The sequence below is a fragment of the Peromyscus leucopus genome, chromosome 8b (genome assembly GCF_004664715.2).
Source record: "Peromyscus leucopus breed LL Stock chromosome 8b, UCI_PerLeu_2.1, whole genome shotgun sequence".
Lineage (NCBI taxonomy): Eukaryota > Metazoa > Chordata > Mammalia > Rodentia > Cricetidae > Peromyscus > Peromyscus leucopus.
The window spans coordinates 58211278-58233273 of NC_051086.1; the positions used below are offsets into that span (position 1 = coordinate 58211278).

Here is a 21996-nt window from a genome sequence, read left to right on the forward strand (position 1 = left end):
CTAGAAAGAATCCTGAAAATAGGCTGGTTGTGGTAGGGCAAGCCTTTAATTTCAGCACTTAGAAGGCAAGAGTATGCATAGCTCTGGGTTCCATCCAGGCCAGCCAGGGAGGGCTACATAGTGAGACCCTGTCTTTAAAGGAAAAAAAGAATTCTGATACTACTACTAAATAACTTCTATTTTTTTTTTTTTTTTTTTTTTTTGGTTTTTCGAGACAGGGTTTCTCTGTGTAGCTTTGCGCCTTTTCCTGGAACTCACTTGGTAGTCCAGGCTGGCCTCGAACTCACAGAGATCCGCCTGGCTCTGCCTCCCGAGTGCTGGGATTAAAGGCGTGCGCCGCCACCACCGCCCGGCTAACTTCTATTTTTTTTTTACTAATGATTGTCATACTGCTGAGAACATTTTGTGTGCCAGGGCTCTCTTTCTCTCTTTATGACTTCCTTAGATCTCTCCTTTTCTAAGACATTCCCTGTCTAAGCAAGCAAGATAATCCTAGTGCCTCCTGCCAACTTCAGAATTGGTAGGCCTTGTTTTAGGTTTTACAGCATACCTGTGTTGGCAGGTGGTTTGTTACCTGTTTATCCTCTTGGCTTGTAAGCCTCTTATTTTGCTGCCCTAGAAGCACAAGTCTGAAGGAGACAAATAGCATTGCAGATGCCCTCACATCCTCTGCTTCCTGTGAGCTCAACCTTTACAGAGGCGAATGAATGGCCTTTGATTGACAGCTCTGAAAGCCCTGGACTTTTTACTTATGGGTACTCTTGAAATTTGGTTTCTACCAGTGTTGTCTCATATCTAAGGATAGTATCCTCTTTCCAATCACTGAAAAGTTGAATGACTGAAAATATTTGATACCTGTGAAAATAGGTTCAAAACAAGAAAGTGATAATTTATGCTCCTCTGAAAAAAACATTAAAAAAATACACCTTTGAATTCTAAATATTCTTATTGTCCTCAAAATGATTTTCTTTACAATTCTGTGGAATTGAAATAGGTGCATTTTAGAATCTCCCTTGTATGACATTGAATTGCTGCCACCAAGCAGATATTCTTTCTCACTCCAGGGATAACAAAGTACTTAGTTACAGTTTTAAGGAATATTCTCTATGGTTTGTATTAAACATTTACTTCCCAAGAAAAAATATTTTTTTATTGTTTTTTGAGACAAGGTTTCATACTATAGCCCAGGCTGGCTTCGACTCATTAGCGAAGACTGGCATCTAATCCATGACAATGACCCTCCTTCCTTAGCCTGGAAGTACTGGGATTACAGGTAGAAATTACCTTACTTGGCCCATTTTTTTTTTTTTTGGTTGGTTTTTTTTTTTTTGTGTGTGTGTGTGTGTTTTGTTTTGTTTTTTGTTTTTGAGACAGGGTTTCTCTGTGTAGCGTTGCGCCTTTCCTGGAGCTCACTTTGGAGACCAGGCTGGCCTCGAACTCACAGAGATCCACCTGGCTCTGCCTCCCGAGTGCTGGGATTAAAGGTGTGCGCCACCACCGCCCGGCCTTGTTTGGTTGTTTTTTGAGACAGTCTTATGTAACCTAGGCTAGCTTTAAACTTACCATGTAGCTGAGGATAATTTTTTGATGATGGTTCAAAGACTCAGTGGTTCCGGGATTAACACTTTATGCCAAGGAGACAGTTCTGTGGTTTTTGTTTTGTTTTGTGTGGTTCTGTTTTATTTTTGAGACAGGCTCTCACTGTATAGTCTTTGCTGTCCTGGAATTCAGTATGTAGATACAGGCTGGCCTCAAAATCGAATTGATCCACTTGCCTTTCCATCCCAAGTATAGGGATTAAAGGCATGAGCTACTACTCTCAGCTAAGGAGACCATTTTTAAAGTACTAGTTCAACTTAGTTTTCTTGGTTACTGTATTTCTTTGTTACTTTATTTAACTTGGGGTTTCATGTAGCCAGCTGGCCTCCTATTTGCTATGTAGCCAAAGATAACCTTAAACTCATGATCTTTCTGCTTCTACTCATGCAGGGCAAGGACAACAGGTGTGTAACATCATGCTTACCTGGTTTTAGAATCCTTTTATTTGCATTTTAATCTTTTTATTTATGATCTAGGTAATGTCACTAGTGGAAACTTCATTTTATAGTGTGTGTATGTGTGTGTGGAGGGGTGACAGTGTAGCTGTACAGTACAACAAAGTACAGCTGAGGAGCAATTAAAAATGTTGTTTTTTAACTCAGAATCCCAGTTGATGGCAGACAGACTTCATTCTGGAGACCTACCCATGAACCTACTGTCATTAGTATCTGTTTGGGGTAAGCTTAGGAGTTCACAATATCTCTAGGGACAATTTTAGTTTCTGGTGAATAGTAGGCAGATGTATAAGAATGACTTAGAGGCAGATAACTTCACATTTCTCTCTGCTTAGTTGTATATTAAAATAAGTTGCAGAAAGTTGGGCATGGTGGTACACTCCTTTAATCTCAGCATTTAGGAAGCCATTAATCCCAGCACTTGGGAGGCAGAGACAGGTGGATCTCTGAGTTCAAGGCCAGCCTGTTCTATAGAGCAAGTTCCAGGTCAGTCAGGTCTACAGACCCTGCCTCAAAAAAGGGGACCCGGGGAGAGAGGCTGTAGAGACAGCTGAGTAGTCTGTAGTGAGTTCCAGAGTGCTTGACTCTCTTCCAGAGGGTTTGAGTTCCTAGAACCCGTGTCAGGGAACTCACAAATGCCTGTAACTCTAGTTGACCTCCTAGGGTACCTGCACATACTTGCACAGACATGCACACATAAAAAATAAAAACAAGTTGCAGAAATAGAAGTCAGGCTGTTGTAATGTGTTGGAGAGAAAAGCTCACACTGAAGTTTTCCTGACTCAGAAAAAGTTGGTTTCAGTTATGAGTTCTTCAGGGTCATCCATAATCTTGTCCTTGCAGAGAAAATTAAAAGTTGGGGGCTAGTCTGAACTACCTACCTAATGAGACCCTTTCTCAGAAGACTAAGGACCAGTACAGTCAGTAGTAGACCATTTGCCTCCTGTGTGCAAGGCCCTGGGTTTGATCTGTGGTTTTTTTTTGTTTTTAGAGTTCTCCAAAGATCCTGCTTCAGTACTAGCTGACTTCATATTGTGTCAGTCACTTGTGACTGTTTCTTAAGACCTATTTTGATCAATGTGTAACAAATCTGCTGGCTCTGGGTAGCATGCTTTCTTTACCTCTATGATACACCCACATTTTTACTTCCTTTCCTAACTAAAGTGGTTTTGGTGATAACAAAGTGGAACAAAAGTTAGGGTAACAGATACTTTAGACTGAAAATAAAACGGTAGTTCTCAAGGTCAGGAGAAAGTATATATGTACTTTCAAATTAAAGTTCTCTTAAAAAAAAAAAAAAGCTAGCATGGTGGTATACACCTTTAATTCCAGGACTCCAGGCAGAGGCAGAGGCAGGTCGAGCCCCGTGACTTCCAGGACTGCTGCATAGTGAGATTCTGTCTCAAAAACAAACACAAACAAACAAAAGAACAAAAAAGTTCTCTAAAATTACCTTTATTTCCTTTAGTTGAAAAATTATGCCAGTAAGACCTTTATTTATTTGAGGCCAGCCGGGTCTACAGAGGGAGTTCCAGGACAGCCAGGAATTACACAGAGAAACCTTGTCTCAGGGGGAAAAACAACAACAAAATATGAATAATAGTAGTAAATATAGATTCAAGTGATTAGGTAGACTTGTCTATCTAAAGGAAGTCCCTTTAGGAAGTATGGGTAATGCAGGATGTTCCAAAATCACTTGGGGGTTTCACTTGATTCCGGGAGCTTTCCGGTTCACTGTTTCCTATCCATTCAGTAAAAAAATTAAAAAAGCAGAATTGTATTGCTTTTCAGTTGTTCTCATTCACTCCCTATTGAATCAGTTCACAAGTGTTTTCCTGAGGTTAAGAGAAGGAAAATTGTACTTAGAGTCTGAAGACCTGGATTCAAATTCTAACTCTCCTCTTTTAAAGCAGCTTATATGTTGGGCTTACCTTAGGGCTCAAGGGATAACTTCAGGCTTGGATTAGTGAACTACTAATAATTCTTTTCCTACTAAAATAACCTTTACATGTAAATATAAGCAACTTATAGAGGATTTTGTGATTGATAGCTGTGAGAAGTAACTAAGCTAAATAGGAATAGAGTGCATGTATGTATCTTTATCCTTCTGTTTGAATGATTTCATACCTATAGAAAAGTTCTAAGGAACAGGATGGGTGGGTGTGGTGCTTACCTAGAATTCCAGCATTGAGGAGGTGGAGGCAGGGAAATTGCAAATTCAAGGCCAGTCTAGGCCATATAGCAAGACTGGATCTGAAGGGAAGGGGAAGGAATTTAGGGAATTTGGATCAATTGCCTAAGATACCTCACAGCAGATAAATAAATGGTCTGGGAAGAATTAAATTCAAGTCTGTTTGGTGGGAAGGCAGTCTCTGTTTGCACCATCCTTCTCTCCTACAAGATCTTGAGAACTGTACTCTGTTCAAGGTTTTGCTACTAATTTTGGTAAAATCTTTCCCACTGTCACTGGCCTTGACATAGCTTGACATAGCTTTTAAACCACACACATCATTATTTCGCTCTTTAATAGCTCTTCAGGGTAATTCACTTACGGCAAAAATAAAAATGGAAGCTTATTCACCAAGTTTGATGTTGAAGCCCTATTTCTGTATTCCATAATTTTATTGGTGTTCTCTTCTGCAGGGTGATGACCCAGAAGTTTTTATTCTTTGGAGGTATACTATCCAGGGCTATTGGATTTGTTCCTTTTTTAGTAGTCACCTTTTTATTTTTACATTTATTTATCTATTTATTTAGTGCATCTATGTGTGTGGACTCGATTGTATATCTGGAGATCAGAGAATAACTTGTGGGCATTGGTTGGTTCTCTTCTTCTACCATGTGGGTCCTGGGGATTGAACTCAGGTTGCCAGGCTTGGTGGTAAGCACCTTTACCTGTTAGCCATCTTGCTGACCCACTAATTTCCCACTTGTAATCAACATTCTTAATTTTTTTTTTTATAAGTTTTGAGCAGGGTCTTACTATGTAGCCCTGGCTGCCCTAGAACTCACTCTGTGGATGAGGCTGACCTTGAACTCACAGAGATCTGCCTGCGTCTGCTTCAGTCCTGGGATTAGAGATGTGCCCCACTACTCTCAACAGAAGTCAACAGTCTCAACCCTGGCAGACTATAGGATATTATTTCTAGGAGATCAGGGAAGATAGTGGGGTTGTTTACATTGTCTCTACTTTCTTTATTTTGCCCAAAGGAATGATCTGTTTTGACTGAGTTAGATTTTCTAGAATCTTTGAGTCAAGATTGCAAACTGGTGGCTCATATGCTACATGTGGCTGGCTTGGGACTTACCTAGTGTTCAGATAATTTTTTTTTTTTGTAGCTAATATTTAAAAGCCAGAAAATTTTACATAAAAACCCATATTCCACTTTCCAACTTGGTTCTTCATTAGAGCATTTGTTGGGACTGGAGAGTAAGTGCCAGAGGTTCCTTCTGTCACCATCAGCCTTCTTTATGCCTGGTCTCCGTAGACTTTAATCTTCAGCTCCAGAACCAGACCAGAACTCTAGTATCAAAAGCTAGTATTTGATGTGCCACCTTAATGGTGAATACCTTAACCTTAGTTGTCAAAGACCTGATTTCCTATATAGCTAGAAAAATAGCTCAGAAGTAGGATCAGGAGTTTCTCTAAAATCACTTACTCTATTCCTGTCAGAATTTTGTTTCTGTTATTATGGATCTAGTAGTGGTTTCTGGATTCCACAGAAAGGAGGCATCTCCCTCTGTAATCTGCTCAGTTCAGAGTCGCTTTCCATTTCTGCACAGGGGTGCCACTGCCAGCAGAGGGTGCTGTCCACTCACCGAGCCTTCTGTTACCTTGGCTCAGCTGAACTGCAGCTGTTGGGCATGTGCCCTGGGTCTGTGTGAGAGTTTGGGCATGTCCATTTGGTTCCCATCCCCAGTGCCCACCCCTTTAGACCCTGGCCAGGTTATTGTGTCACTGGGGACTGTATTCAGTAACAGGAAACTGGGGAAAGTTTAATTGTTTTCTCCTCTCCCTTTTTCCCATGCAGCTGAACAAAAGGTTCATCCTCAGTTTTCTCCATGCCCATGGGAAGCTGTTTACCCGGATTGGGTAAGTGTGCAGGATGTTTATTTTATTTCCCTACATTACAAGTCATTTTGGAATTTAATATTGTTAGCAACTAGCCTGTGTTTGTAACTGAGGGCACAGGGTGTGAATTCTCAGAGGCCTCCACCTTCCCTTCTCTCTTTTTCCTACTGTGCTCATGAAGTTTGAGAGATATCACTCTCTATCTTTGTCTCTCTTTTCTCTTTCTTTCCTAAAACTCTCTTTAGGACAGTTTCCCAGCCCCATCTCCTAGTCCCCTTGGGTTTCTGTCGCTGCTGTCTTCCGGTTAGCCCCCAGTGAGCCTGAGTCAGTCATGCTGCATCCCTGGGGGCAGCTGCCAGGGTCTTCCTTGGGGAAAACTATCTCTGTATTTCTCCTCAAAAGCAAGAGTAACTGTTGCCTTTCTCTGTGTTCTGACCCATCCCCCTTTCTGTGTGCCCCGTCCCCTGAGCCACATTGCTGATCTCAGTAAATCCCAAATCCTCCATGGATTTACCTGTTCATGGGAAGTCCCAGGGAAGGCAGTGTGTGCAGAAGCTTAGTACTTCCCCCTTAAATCCCTGGGAAGAATTTTGAGTGTTCCTCTGGTGCATCAGAAGTTTTTCCTGACAAAGTAAAACTCATTATCCAAAAGCTTGATGGTGCCTTCTTGTCAAAGGAGATGTGTGCTAAGTGTCTCTGTGTAGGACCTCCCTGGGTAAAGGACATTGAAGAGAAGACGTAGCGGCCCTTCACAGGTCTGCTGCTTGATTTTTGTTTGATTGGTTTTGGTTTTTTTTGAGACAGGGTCTTCCTGTGTAGCCTAGGCTGACTTAGAATTTGGTGACCTTCCTGCCTCAGCTTCTGAAGTGCTGGAATTCCCAAGTGTACCAGCAGACTAGGATTCCTGGTGGGTTTTAATCTTTTCTGAATTAGAAGTTTTACTGTGAGCTGCCCTTTCAGGTGATTGGCTGCATATTGCAAATCTCCTATTTCCCTTTTACTTTTCGCCATGAACTTTTAAGTAAGTTTGTTTATCTGTAGTGCTATAGGTTTGGGAAAATAGGAGTCATTTCAGTTCCCACATACTTTGTATTTACTCTTGAGATGCTGAAAGGCTTTGTCCTGCTTGAAAAACCACCGTCCTGTGGATTGTGAGTAGCAGTATGTTTCACATGTACTCATCTGGCATCATCTTGGGCAAGAGTGACAGTTATGGTCATTTCAAGGATATTTTAGATTTTGAAATGACTTGGGAAAATTGGAAAAATTTCAAAAGATAAAGACTCTCTACTACTAGAAATAAATTTACTTGGGAAAAATTAGCTACATGTGTTAGTTGCTTCTAACTTCTCCCTGGCACTATCAGCATGTGCTCCAGTGGCAGAAGCTTTGTCTAGCTCAGCTGTATCCTGAGTGATTGGTTAACAATTGTGGGAATGAAGAAACGAAGGATTGTAAGAAATAGATGGATTGGGAAAGACCAGAGAAAAGTATGTGGTATTCCAGTAGGTTACAGTAGAGCCAAGCTGCTCACCAGTGAGTGCCAGAGCTGCAGTTACGATGGTAGCTGCCATGGTCGATGTACCTAGGGAAAGAACAGGATAGCAGGAAGTACTAACAGTGGATGGTTCTCTTACTTCTTTATCTTGTATAGTTCTTGCCATGTTTTTCTCTTACTACCTTTCACTCACCTCTTTTTCCTTTTTCCCTTCTCTCTTTTCCTCCCTCTCTCCTTCCCTCCCTCCCTTCCTTAATTTCTTGCCACCAGAGTGTCCTGTAGCCCAGGTATTGAACTTCTGATCTTTCTGCAGCCGCTTCCTAAATGCTGGGATTACAGGATACACAGCTACATCTGGCTCTCCCTTTTCCCTCTTAGATTTGTTCTTTAGGTTTTCCTGGACCACACTGTCTGTGTCAAGGTTCATGAGCTTCAGTGCTATTAACATTTAGAGCCTTGGGAGTCTGTGTGTTGTAGCATCTTTTTACTATATGATACTCACATACTCCAATCCCAAGTTGTGATTAAAAATATCTCCAGGCAAATGTTTGTTGGGAGCCATAATGCCCCTTGTGGAGAACTACAGTTTTAGATTGCTTCTTGTTCACTGGAAACTTAGAACTGGAAAGCTTATTTAAATCTTACTTCAGAATGTATGGTAAGAATATTTAGGATAAGTTTTTATCAAATTAAATGTTAATTATATTTTATTCCCTCTTTTAAAATTACCATATTTAAGCACAGATATTTTGGAGCAAGTTTAGTAAAGAGCCACAATAAGGATTAAACAGCTGGACAATGAGGGCTAAGGTGGTAACTCAGTTGGTTTGTTTACTTCCTAGCATTCAGTACGGCCTGAGTTCAATTCCAGCACTGATAAAAACTGCATGTGGTGGCACACACCTGTAATTTTACCACTCAAGAGGTGGAGGCAGCAAGTTTTAGCCAGCCTGGCATGCATATGAGACTATCTCAAAAACAAAAAAGAAGGAAGAATTTCATAGAAGGAGTATGTTTGGGAATTTCCTTCCCTGGAGGGTTTTAAAAAGGAATAGATTATATCCTTTGTCTCAGGTGGTTTACTCTGGCCTAGATTAATTTCCAGGATCTCTTCTGGTTTTTTTTTTTTTTTTTTTTTTTTTTTTTTTTTTAGCTGAGGACCGAACCCAGGGCCTTGCGCTTGCTAGGCAAGCGCTCTACCACTGAGCTAAATCCCCATCCCCTCTTCTGTTTTTGAGAGTAAAATCTGTTGTCAAAAAGTTGGTTAATCTAGGGCTGGTGAGATGCTTCGGAGGGTAAATCTGCTTGCTACGAGACTGATGACTGAGTTCTGTCCTGTGGACCCACATGGTGGGGAGAGAGCTGACTCCTGCAATTTATCCTCTGCCTTCCATACGTGCATTGGGGCCCATGTGCACCAACACACACACACACACACACACACACACAATTTTTAAAAAAGAAGCTGGGTGGTGGCGGGCGGCACACACCTTTAATCCCAGCACTTGGGAGACCAAAGCAGGTGGATCTTTGTGAGTTTGAGGCCAGCCTGGTCTACAGAGCAAGTTCTAGGACAGCCAGGGATACACAGAGAAACCCTGTGGGTGGGGCGCAAGAGATAATTGAGCCAATTTTATTTGTTTGTTTGTTTATTGTTTTTTTTCTTTTTCTTTCTTTCTTTTTTTTCTTTCTTTTTTTTTTTTTTTTTTTTCTTTTTTTCTGAGACAGGGTTTCTCTGTGTAGCTTTGGAGCCTTTTCCTGGAACTTACTCTGTAGCCCAGGCTGGCCTCGAACTCACAGAAATCCGCTTGCCTCTGCCAATCCCCGCCCCCTCCCCCTGTGCTGGGATTAAAGGCGTGTGCCACCACCGCCCAACACCAATTTTATTTTTATAAAAGGTGAAACATGCTCCTTTTCAATGAAGAAAATGTCTATCAATTCTAGGCATACTTCAGTCCCTGCATGAATATTCTTCTCATACTGTTCTTGAGATAAGAGGAAATTGAGCTCAACATTAATTCAGCAAGACAGAAACAGCAGTAACATTCCTATTGTTAAAAAGGAAGAAAAAAGAATAGAGGCTGGAGAGATGGCTTATTGAGTGTAGAGAACCTGGGTTCAGTCCCAGTTCCCATGTAACTTTAACTTACATCTCTGTGGACGCACACACGCACACACACAAATTTAAAAAATCTTTTAAAGAGTGAAAAACATAAGTAGAACTCTGTAAGCCTAGAAATGCAGCAAGTGCAAGCTACATATAACATCATGGACCAATGCCTAATTAACAAGAAGAAGCGAAATGTGGGAGGCGCTGAAAACAAGTTAAGACTGCGGAGATTGTAATGGAGACCAGCTGAAGGCATATGCTGCAACTCTCTTTCTAGAAAAGCCCTGACACTAGTCCTTTGGTTTAGGTCTTCTCTATGCCTGGGGTTTATGTTGTATCTGTATAGTATATACTTGAATGCCTACTGTGTGCAAGTCAGGTCTGCTTACTGTTGACATCACCTGGTTTCACTGAGATTAAACACCAAGAATTTTTTTTTTGTAAAAACAATGGGTAGTTAGGCCTCCAGAGTAAACAAGTCAGAAGATTTTTGTGCACTTCAGTCTCCTAGCAGTGGTTTAAATAGATTATTGCTGAGAGTCATTCTAATCCCTTTATTCTATAGCAATATGATGTTTTCTCTCATCTCAACCCTGTGACATAATTTAAGTAAAAAAAAAAAAAAAAAAAAGTCTTTAGAGAATTAAGAAGTTGAGAATCAAGTTAGGAAGCCTGATTCTTTTCTGTAGAGAATGTTGTCTAGCCCAGCTATGTCCTCAGCGTCTGAGGGGTTGGGCCTGCCCTGTTAGTCACTGTCTGAGGCATTCTTGAGTCTGGGTCCCAGTGTTGTCTGAAACATTGGTCTTTTGAAACTGCCATCCAAGTGAGACAAGGAGATCCCAGGTTAGCCACCTAAGTCAGTGAAGTGCATGCTCTGAAGATTATCTGTCTTCCTAGGTTTGAAAGAACAGGAACTGAGTCCTCTTGGACTCTGGAAGAGGAATCAGTCAGGGTTGCCTGGAAGCTTCTGATAGATAGATGCTTTTCTAGTAAGGAGCAGAGCAGCCCTGCACTTGGCTTCAACTGAGGGAGGTCAGAAGCTGGCGACCTGTAGAGGAGACTCTTGAATGGGGACCACTGGAAATTTTTGTTTCCTATTATTGCCTCAGTTAAAGTTACCACTTTAGTTTGTGCTTGCTTGGCTGGTCATTTTATTTGCACCAAGGTCTTGGAATTTAAAAACCCATGTATTTATTTTAGATTTTGAATTCTTTAAAAATAAAGTATTTTGATTTTATTTGTAAAATTACTAAATGTATTTAAATACCAAACTCAGAAGTATTCATAATAGAGAAACTTTTTTTTGTATTATACATTGTTGATTATAAAATATTTAGAAAACTTAGCAAAAAGAAAAAAATAGAAAGTTACTCATATTGTGTGTTGTTTGTTTTTCTGTCACTGTGTAGGCCAGGCTGTCCTGGAACTCTCTCTATAGACCAGGCTGTCCTGGAACTCACTGTGTAGACCAGGATGTCCTGGAACTCACTGTGTAGACCAGGCTGTCCTGGAACTCACTATATGTAGACCAGGCTGGCCTGGAACTCAGAGATCTGCTAGCCTCTGCCTCCTGAGTGCTGGGATTAAAGGCCACTACACTCATCTAAGTTACTCGTATTCTTAATAGCCAGTGATAACTGAATAACTAATGTTCAGTGTATATTTTGTAGTCACTGTTTTTGTGTGTGTATGAACGGAACCATATTAAACTGTTTTACAGTTATCACTGGATCTGTGTCGAAGTTTCCTTCCCATGATTACAGAATCATCATCAGCAGCTCTACAGGCAGTGCTGCTGGAGATGCTGTCTGTCTGTCTGTTTTATTTTGTCTCACACTGTAGTCCAGTAGTTCTTGAACTCTAGCTAGCCCAGGCAGGTCTTGAACTCACAGCAGCTCTCCAGCCCCAGCTTATCAAGTTCCCAGGGGCTAAATGCCGCCCACCTGGCCCCCAGGTGTCTGGGTGTTTTAGGTGCTTCTGACAGTTTCTCTGTTCCTCCTCTTCCTCCTTTATTGTTGTTGTTCATGTTCTTTCTTCTTGTCTTAAATTTTATGATTATTTCGTAAGTACCATCAAAAACTCCTAGAAAACACAAAACTATAGCTAAGGTAAAGATTTCTCTCAAGTCTGCCCCAACTCACCCCCATCTCCACACTGTATTCTCCAAAGAGGGAACTCTGGCATTGGGTTATATGTACTTTAAGGCCTTTTTGATACTTATGTATGTATTTGTAAAAACAAAATTTTGTGGGATCCCTCATTTTTGTTTCTTTTGTTTTTAGACAGGATCTCACTATGTAATAGCTCAGTCTAGCCTCAAACTCAGCTAACCTCCTGCCTCAGCCTTCTCAGTGCTAACATTAGAGACATGTACTACCCCATACAGCTTTGGGTTTTGCATGTGTTTTACAAATACATGCACTTAAAAATATATTAATTATGTACCATTATTCATGTCAGAAAATGACATGAAACTACTTTCAGTTTGAAACCAAAATCAAAAAGAATTTTGGTTAAAAATCTGGGAAATAGCCAGGTGGTGGTGGTGGTGGTGGTGGTGGTGGTGGCAGCGGCGGCGGCGGCGGCAGCAGCAGCAGCAGCAGCAGCAGCAGCAGCAGCAGCAACAGCAGCAGCAGCAGCAACAGCAGCAGCAGCAGCGCACGCCTTTAATCCCAGCACTTGGGAGGTAGAGGCAGGCGGATCTCTAAGAGTTTGAGGCCAGCCTGGTCTACATAGCTAGTTTTAGGAAAGGTGCAAAACTACACAGAGAAACCCTGTCTCAAAAATTAAATAAATAAATAAATAAAATCTAGGAAACAGAAGTCTCATTATTGAATCCTGGAAAGGTGACCTTTTGGTTCTTGTTTGTTTGTTTGAGACAAGAGTTCTCTATTACAGTCCTGGCTGTTCTGGAACTCACTGTGTAGACTAAGATGGCCTCGAACTCATAGAGATCTTCCCTGCCCCTGGAAAGGGGACTTTTAACTGTCACCTTCTTTCCTTGTTTTTTTGCTTAACACTGATTTTTGTCTGAGTAACACTACCACTCCCAATAAGTTTTCAGTTTTTCTCTTTGTGTGTGTGTGTGTGTGTGTGTGTGTGTGTGTGTGTGTGTGTGACTGTCTGTCTGTCTGTCTGTCTGTCTCTGTCTCTCTGTCAGTCTCTCTGTCTCTCTGTCTCTCTCTGTGTGTATTTTGGGACAGGGTTTTTCTTTGTAGCTCTAGTTGTCCTGGAACGCACCTTATAGACTAGGCTAGCCTTGAACTCACAGAGATCCGCCTGCCTCTGCCTCCTGAGTTCTGAAAGGGCCATGTTCTCTTATATTTGATGTATGAGGCTAATTTACATTCTTACCCATTGATTCTTTCAGTTAGGATGTACTAATCAAAGGGAGGTGGAGTTTTTTGTTTTGTTTTTTTAAGTTTCTGGAAAAAAAAGAATGTGAACATTTGACCTGTACTCATTTCAGACTTTAGTCTGACCCATGGAGTGTTAATGGATCTGTTTCAGTTTCTACCCCAGGGAAGAGGCTTCCTCAGACACATGTCCCACGTGACACTTCTGTCCTGTCATTTTGTGCTGGCTCTCTCCTGCCTTTCAACACGGAGACACATGGCCTTGAAACTTGCCCAGCGTGGCAGCTTTTCTTGCAGAGTGAACTCTGCTCTTCTTGTAATGAGAAGTACTAGCCCCCTCCCCACTTCCATCCAGAGAGAGTGCTGCACAGTGTCAGGATTTAAAATGAAACCTTTGTTAGAGCCCATGGGGAAAAATGGATCCAGTCCAGCCACAAACATCACTCCCTGCCATTCCTAGTCTATCAAGAGTTTTAGCAGCTCTGAAGTTTTTTAGAGGGAAGATTTTTTTGTTTTGTTTTGCTTTGCTTTGTTTTGATTTGGAGCAGGCACTTAAAATGGCATGGGGGTGGTGCAGGAAGCCAATGCATGGCATGTTTTGTGCCAGTGAAAATGAGGACAGTTGAGCAGAGGCAAACTGGAATGTAAACTGTGATTGACCCGGAGCTGTGGCATGACTTCTGGGCACCAGAAGGTCAGCAGTATGAGTTGCCATCCAAAAACAAGGTATAAAGAGCGCCAAAATTCCATAAAGCTCTGGGGTTTTCTTATCTGGGGAGGATGCTGTTCAACGATAAAGACTGAGGTTGGGGTGAAACTCACGCCACCTTTCTCCAGGATTTGAGAAGGATTGCCTGCCTTGGCTTTCCAGAAGCTATTTATTAATCCAGACTAGCACTGTTCCCCACTGCACCCCTCAGTGCACCACAAGCAATTTGATGGTGGGGTGGGGGGGTAGTAAAAGATACTTTGCTGACCACGAATTGTGCAGCATAGCCCTAAGGCCTGTGTGCCTGGTTTCTCTCTCTAGCACCAAGTTTGAGTTTGCTTTTTATTTCAGAGGATTTCAGCTGTGGTTTACTCCTGTTGCCAAAGGAGCTCCAGGCATGCACCACTGTTTAGGATCCAGTGGCCACATTTGGCAAGCAGTATTTTGAATGACCTCTCCTTAGGAGCCCTAGGTCACTGGCTGGATTTCTGCCTCCCTACATTACAGGCTCTTCCTGTATTGGGAGTGGCAGTTGGCCAGGGCATTGTATTTCCACTGGCCTGAAAACATACAGACCCTGATGAGCAGAGGGCTTGTGAGAGGGAGGATAGCAGCACAGGGAAGGTTGGAAAATAGCCCATTGGGGGCCCTGGGTTTGGGGTTCTTCAGGGGGAAGTTTGGGACCAATGAGTGGGCAGTGAGTATGATAGCACCTACGAAGGCGGAGCAATGTCTAAGTCCTTTCCTTTCCTTCCTTCCTTTCTTCTTCTTTTTTTTTTTTTTTAAAAATTTTAGACAAGCTCTTGCTGTATATTCTAGACTGTCTTTGAACTTGAGATTCTCCTGCCTCGGCCACTCAAGTGCTGGGTTTATAGGCATGAGCCACCATGTGTTATTTCTAAAGTAGTTATTTCAGTAAAGAATCTTTTACATGTCTGGGCAGTAGTGGCATACACCTTTAACCCCAGCACTGGGGAGGCAGAGGCAGGTGGATCTTTGTGAGTTCGAGGACAGCCTGGTCTACAGAGGTCCCATGACAGCCAGGGCTACACAGAGAAACCCTGTCTCGAAAAAACAAACCAAACAAACAAAAAACTTTTTACTCGATGAGACTCCTTTTATAGAGTACAGTTTTCATATCTGAGACTTTTAGGGAAGATGTAGGTGTTAGAGCTTAAAAGAAATTAGTTCATTATTTAGAAACCTGTTTCAAAGAGAAACTCTATGTCAGTTTTAATCCATTTAATATTGTGGGTTAAGGAATAGCATGCCAAAGTGTTATAGCCTTTTATCCACTAATTAAGTTGTTTTCATCTCTAAACTTTGAACACTTTGTTTTCTTTTTTCTTCAATTTGTTAAAAAATATAGGCTACCAGGAAGGTTTTTTAGGAGTAGCAAAGAAACTTCCTAGGTATTAGTTCTCTGCTTGGGGAAGGGGGAGTCATTTTTCCAAGTGCTTTTAAGGATATGACTCAATAATGGGCTCCCTATATCTGTAGGATGGAGACATTCCCTGCAGTGGCTGAGAAGGTCCTTAAGGAGTTCCAAGTGTTGCTGCAACATAGCCCATCTCCTATTGGAAGTACCCGTATGCTACAGCTTATGACCATCAACATGTTTGCTGTACATAACTCCCAATTGAAAGGTAAGGAAAATCCAGTTTCTCCATCTAGACAGAGTTGAATTTAGTATCTTTCCTATGCTGCCTTATCACTACTCTTGCCCCCAAATACACAGACATAGCCAGACAGACACACACACACACACACACACACACACACACACACACCTACACCTCCCCACTATTCCTTCTTGGATCTTTAGTCTCTGAATTCTGTAAGACTCTAGTGCTTGGGTGGGATAAAAGGAGAGATTTATGAGTATAAAGTTTAATTTAAAAATCTAGAGATGCTGTTGCACATCTGGCCATGCTAATGGCAGCAGCAAGGCCTCTTAGAAGCTGCAGACCCAGCTCCTCTCCCAAGGGAGAGGCATTGCTGAAATGTTTCATTCCGGAGACCGTGTGCTTGGCAGGGAATGGGAATTGCTGTTTCTGGACTCATGTACCCTGTTTGTTCAATATGGAAAAGTCTAGTTCCCTATGGGATATCCCTTATGGGACCCTGCCAGAGAGTAAGAACAGAGAATTGATGAGCTTTGGTGACTCAAATCTGGAAGCACAAAACCCATCAGCCCCAGAATTTGGCTAGTGTACTGGTATGCATTCTGAAGTGTTTTTCTGAACACTTTTTTTTGGTATGGGGTGGGGAGAGGAGGAGGGAAGGGCAGATTGGTAGGGTTTTAAAATGTTCTGATGAGTATGTCACATTTGAAAGATGTTTCTAAGATTCCTTCCCCTCCCTCTACCTTACTTAGGTAAGGTTGATGTGGTTTGACTTGATAGAAATATGTAGTATGAGTGACATTATTTTGTGTTTCTTTACAACATGTTGCCAGGGAGTCATTCCAGAGCATCAACAGAGAATGTTTGGTCAGATTCTTATCTGCAATGCCAGGAAGTAGGAATTGCCCCATGGAGACTATGTCATAAAGCAGATCTAGTGTTTCTAGACAGTGCCACTGGCTCCTTAGTTGTGCCTTTTTTCAGAGATTTTTTTCTCTCACCCTGCAGTCCATCTGATTCCCTTCTTGTTTGTATTGGGATTTATGCTCATCTTGCTGCTGGTGGGACACTTCCCTTATGAGTGAGTGTGCCACACTTTCCCTAAAGACAGGGATTCTCCTAGGTTTTGAGGAGCTCCTTAGCTAGTCTGCTTGGGCTTTCAATCACATCTGAATCCTGGAAGACGTTTTCCCATCAAGCTGACTGATAACAGCATCCAGAATTTTCAGCGGTGGGCAAGATACAGAGGTCCAGGAGCCTTTCTCAACCTAGCCAATTATCCTGAAGTGGCTGCTTCAGTGGGGCTGCAGGGCTGGAGTCTTAGGGGCAAACATTGGTTTCTAAGAAGGAAATAGTTGGCAGTGCTGCCTGGTGAACCTGTGCAGTCTTAAAGGGAGGCAGATTTTGCAACCAAGAAGGAAGCGCTCAGGGTGTGGCGGCACCCACCTTTAATTTTGGTCTACTTGTCAAGTTCCTGGCCAACCAGAGCCACAGAGTGACACTCTGTCTGCTCACTGGGCTCCAGGACTAGGGCCTCCAGTTGTTCCTCTCTTCATTTTCTGCTCTCCTAACCAACCCACCCAGTGCACTCTGAGCAGGAGAGCTGGGGCACACAGTTGAGCAACAAATGACCTGTGGTCTCTGTAGGTGTGAATGTAGAGCTTGTTTTCAACAGCTTCTGCTGTTGGTTCTGTGTGGAAAGCAATTCCCTGGACTTACCGTAGACCACCAGTGAGTCTTTTTCTTGAAGCTGTTGTTAAGTAAAGACTAAGAAAATATGGTTGAAAGCAAGGTGAGGATAGAGGAGGAGCGTTCAGTATTTGTGGCCCAGATGTTTTTGTAGGGCTTTTCTGTAGTTGGTCGTGAGGTAGATCCTCTAGCCAGGAATGACAAGGAAAGGCCAATGGCCCTGCTCCCTGGACTGCACTTGGCCTGGCTCTCAACTCCATGAGGCAAGAGGAGCCTAAGCTGAGGTGGTCACAGGCTCCAAGGGTGGTTCAGGGAAAAACAGCCCAGGCCACAGGATATAACACTCAACTGGGACACAGAGCTCTGCGGACGTGCTGCCAAGTACCCGGTGTGCAGCTGAGGCGGCTCTCCAGACCCCACTGTGTGGGCTGCCATTGGGAGAGGGGTGAAGAGAGCACTCAGCAGGGCTGGTTGGTGGGAAGATGCACTTTTCCATTTCCCAGCACATGAGTCATCATCTCTGGGCCCCTGTGCTGTGCTTGCACGGACAGTGGCAAGAAGGGGGTGTTGTGGCTGAGTAGCAGCATCTGTGCCGGGGGTGGAAAGAGAAGGGGGTTGGGGAGAGGGTAACGATTTAAATCCTTCACTAATCAGCAGCACTTTGAATCACATTTTTATGAGTAAGGAAGTGATAAATCAAGCTCTGTGTGTTCAGCCCCCAAGTCCTCTCAGCTGGTGCCCTTCTAACTGGTTCTCTCCCGGCCAGCCTGCAGGCTGTCACAGTCACCACCCAGCCACAGGTCCCTGGCTGTCTGAAACCAGGAAGCAAGGCCTGACGCAGCCTGGCCTCCCAGGTGCTCTGGGTCCATGGCGATTTGGCAGTCATTGCAAATTACAGAACATCTGGACCATCATTTTTCTTTCCCTCTTGGATGTGTCCTTCTGGGTGGGTTGTTTGCATATGTCAGTTCCTGGGCTCTGTGGAGAAGAGAATTCCAGCTTGAAGCAGAGGTGATCTTGGAGCCCCCAAGCAGTTAGATCCTTTCGGTCTGTGCCAGAGCCATCTCCATAGATGTGGGGTCAGGATTATGATTTGGAAAGCAATAGAGATGGTCTTCCTTAAAAAGTATGTCCTTTGCTGATGGCCTCTAGTGCTACAATGCCATCATGGATCATTTTTGTGTCCAGTGCTCCCCCTGTGATAACTACCTTCTTTTTACATCAGTAGGCCAGGGGTGGAAATGATTTGCTGCTAACACTTTATTATGTTTACTTTTTAAATACGCTTTCATTGTAGACATGGAATATTTAAAAGCTGTGGATGTGGTAGCAGACACTAAAGTAGAGGGCAAAACTGTGGCAGAGAGAATGGTGTCCTTTCCCTTTTCTACATTAGAATGTGGGGAGACTAACTTCCTCTGTCATGGGCCCTGTGCTACCTCCGTGGGATATAGACAGCTTAGAATCTTAAGACTCACCAGGCGGTGGTGGCGCATGCCTTTAATCCCAGCACTCGGGAGGCAGAGCCAGGTGGATCTCTGTGAGTTCAAGGCCAGCCTGGACTACCAAGTGAGTCCCAGGAAAGGTGCAAAGCTACACAGAGACACCCTGTCTCGAAAAGCCAAAAAAAAAAAAAGAATCTTAAGACTCTTGGTGCAATGGTTGGAGACATATACATTTGAGGTCAGGACAGGGATATTTAGGGGTTCTGGCATGAGGCTGGTATTTCTTAGACACGGGTATTTGTTGAATGCATGAATGAGGAAGGCCATGGACCTAGGAAAGTTGTATTTTTCATCTGGCCAGTGTCCAAAGTTGGTGTCTAAATAGGTGGTTCCTACAGTGATGTCACAATGTCCAAGGCATTCTGAGCCTGAAAGGAGAAAGGGCCGTCTTGTGTGTCTCGGTATTCACTTCACTAGTGGCTGATAAGAGGCTAGAGGGTGAACAGTTGAACTAAACCACAAGTACTCCAAGAACTTTAATTTTCTTCAAAAAAAAAATTGTAATTTAAGGAAATAAAACTAGTTTCTTGAAGAAGAGTAACTGAAGCAACATTTGTGGTAGGGCATCATGGAAACCTTTGCATCCCCCATCTGTGCCCAATTTGCTCCAATCTGGACTTCTCCTCATTGCCCCCACCCTTTTCAAAAGTATGTTTTATAATTGTTGGAATCAAAACCATCTCAGGCACACTGTTTTATTTTACTGTATTATTGGATTATATTTCCTATAAATCACTGGATGTTACTCATTGGCCACCACTGGAATAACTTCCCTTTTCTGTGCCCTGGCCTTTTCTTTTTCCTTCTCTGCTAGTTCATAGAGTATGTCTCCATTTCAGCCCTGCAAAAAAAGCCCTGGTAGCAGCAGCAAGAGGGCACCCAAGAGACACTTCTTGTGTGCTATTAATGTTGCTTGCTCTGAGAAAACATTTAGGAGTTAGAATTGAGGTAGAGCTAGACTGGCTTTCTTTTCATGATCATTCATATTTGCTTTTGTTTTGGCTTCTGTTTTTTTGAGACTGCAGCTCATTCTGTAGCCAGGCTGGTCTCAAACTTGAAATACCCTACTTCACCTCAATAGTAGGATGACAAGTATGCATCATCATGCCCAGCATATGCATGCCTTATGTTATTAATATTCCTGAATTGCAGGAGCTAGAGAAAGTGCTATATGGATGTCTTGTGGGATTTAGAACTATAACTGCCTACCTGGGTACTAGCAGAGTTTAACCTGTAGGCATGTACTTCTTCATGCCATTAGTTATATATGGGAGTTGACTCCGGTTGAGAAGTTCCTTTTACAGTCAGAATTTGTCTTTCAGCGTCCCTAAGACTTTAGGAAGAGCAGGTTGTTCTCTCTACTGAACCACTTCTAAGTCTTTTACTCAAGTAGAATGTATGAAGTGTCTAATCCTCTGCTTGACAGAACAGTTGTACAGAGGAAATCCACCTTTCATAAGGGGTTAGACTTGAGTTGAGCTGTGTCAACTGCCCCTCTCATTACTCCTCCAGTTTCCCTGTTGCCAGAAGTCCTTGGGCTCTTTCTCAGTGAGAGTCATGGAGAAGTAGATTTCTGTAATAGAACTACTGGCCTTCATGTCCAGGACTCTTCACGTTAGAGTCAATTAAAGAGAGAAAGCTAGCATGGCCAAAATTCTGTGTGAATATCAAGGTCAGAATGAGTTAGGTGTGCTAAGGCAGGCTGGAGGAGGCTGCGTCAGTAAGCTGTGCCTCTTGTCATGAGGCTCCTCAGCAGACTCCTTTTCCTTGGCAATCTGATCATGCCTTTTGCTAAAGTTCCCTGGAAAAGAGGACAAGAGTCAAAGAAGTTGACTTCAAGGCACTCACCTATTTTTCCAGCTCTGAATTTCAGTGCCTTTTCTTGTTGTTAGGATGAATCTACTGCTTTAGGCTGAGGAAAGAAAAGCAGTAATGAAAAGTTAAATGAGAAAATGCAGTCATGCCAGTAAAATTCAGCTTACTCTAGCATCAAATCTGTTAAGGAAATGGTCTTTCTTTACCTGACGATAACAGTGTGGTTTGGTGTTCATGGCTGGTTTGGTGTCATGCAAAGGTGCCATATCCTATTGTTAGGCAGTGATTATAAGTGGTGTATTTAGTTTTTGTTACCATTTTATTACTTCTCAAGAAAAAGATCTGGCATCTTTTTCTCTTCCTGGAAAGACATATACTGAAGGAGAAATACTGTTGGGGAAATTTGCAGCAGTATTTGCAGCCACCTTTTCCATACACACACACCCCATTTGTTTACTAATTTTCAGTGTTGGCACTCAGAATCAGGGCCTAGCACATCTAGGTAAACACTCTGTCATTGATCTGAATTTCTAGTTCCAAATCTGTATTTAAAGCTTGATTTAATATTAGACTTTTCAACAGACCTAAATTTTTTTTGATAGAAATACATAAAGGCCTATTTCAAGAGGAAAAAATTAATTATGAAGTCTAAATTTATAGTTTACATAAGGACTATATGTCATATACTATATTTTGTATATGTCACATGATATATTTTGATTATATTCATTCCCACTCTTCCTGCTTCTACTTCCTACCTTCTTACTCCCCTAACTTCGTGTCTTTGTTTTTAGAGACAGGTTTTTTTTTGGTTTTGTGTGTGGCCTTTTTGTGGCTATCCTGGAATTAGCTCTGTAGACCAGGCTGGCCTCGAACTCACAGAGATCCACCTGCCTCTGCCTCCCGAGTGCTGGGATCAAAGGTGTGCCCCACCACTGCCCAGCCTTTTTTTTTTTCCTAATAACCTATCCAATCTAAGCTGCCCATATATTCCTGGGCATGGGCCATGGTGAACTTACTAGGCACCACACCCTTAAAGAAAGTTGAGTCTCTATTCTTCAGAGGCTGTTAGCTGTCCATAGTTCCTCAATAATTAGGAGTTGGGGCTTGTCAACCTCTTCTCCCTCCATGTTAGAATGTTGACTGGCTTGACTGTTTATAGGCCTTGTGCAGACACTTAGAGCTGCTGTTCATGAGTGCAGAGTGCTGTAAAGTCCAGAAGGTACTGTTTTGCTATGGTCTCTCTGATCTCTTATTCAAATCTTCCCCCTCCCCACCTCCTCCTTGATGGTTCCTGAGCTTTGGTAGGAAATATGATGGAGATGTTCTATTTGTAACTGAACACTCCACTGACACATATTCTCTGCACTTTGAGCAGTCGTAGGTTTCTGTGTTACCCTCCAGTGCACAAAGAAATTTCTCTAATGAGGTGTGAGATCTGAACTAATATATGTATCTGGGAATATGCATAGGAATTTATAGAGGGCACTTGAATATTACATTCATTTAGCTGAGAAACAATAGTGCATTCACACCCCCCCAGGCCTGGGATTTCCCCAGCTA

The 21996-nt window shown here is 42.5% G+C and overlaps 1 protein-coding gene across 4 annotated transcripts in view; it reads left to right on the forward strand.

Moving 5' to 3' along the window:
* Smg6 (SMG6 nonsense mediated mRNA decay factor) overlaps positions 1–21996 on the forward strand; it is a 249559-nt gene that overhangs the window by 57769 nt on the left and 169794 nt on the right. For all 4 annotated transcript variants that reach the window (XM_028866719.2, XM_037201489.1, XM_028866720.2 and 1 more), the window contains 2 exons: positions 6086–6147; positions 15300–15445. In XM_028866719.2, the coding sequence (XP_028722552.1) occupies positions 6086–6147; positions 15300–15445 (208 nt within the window). The remainder of the gene's footprint in view (positions 1–6085; positions 6148–15299; positions 15446–21996) is intronic.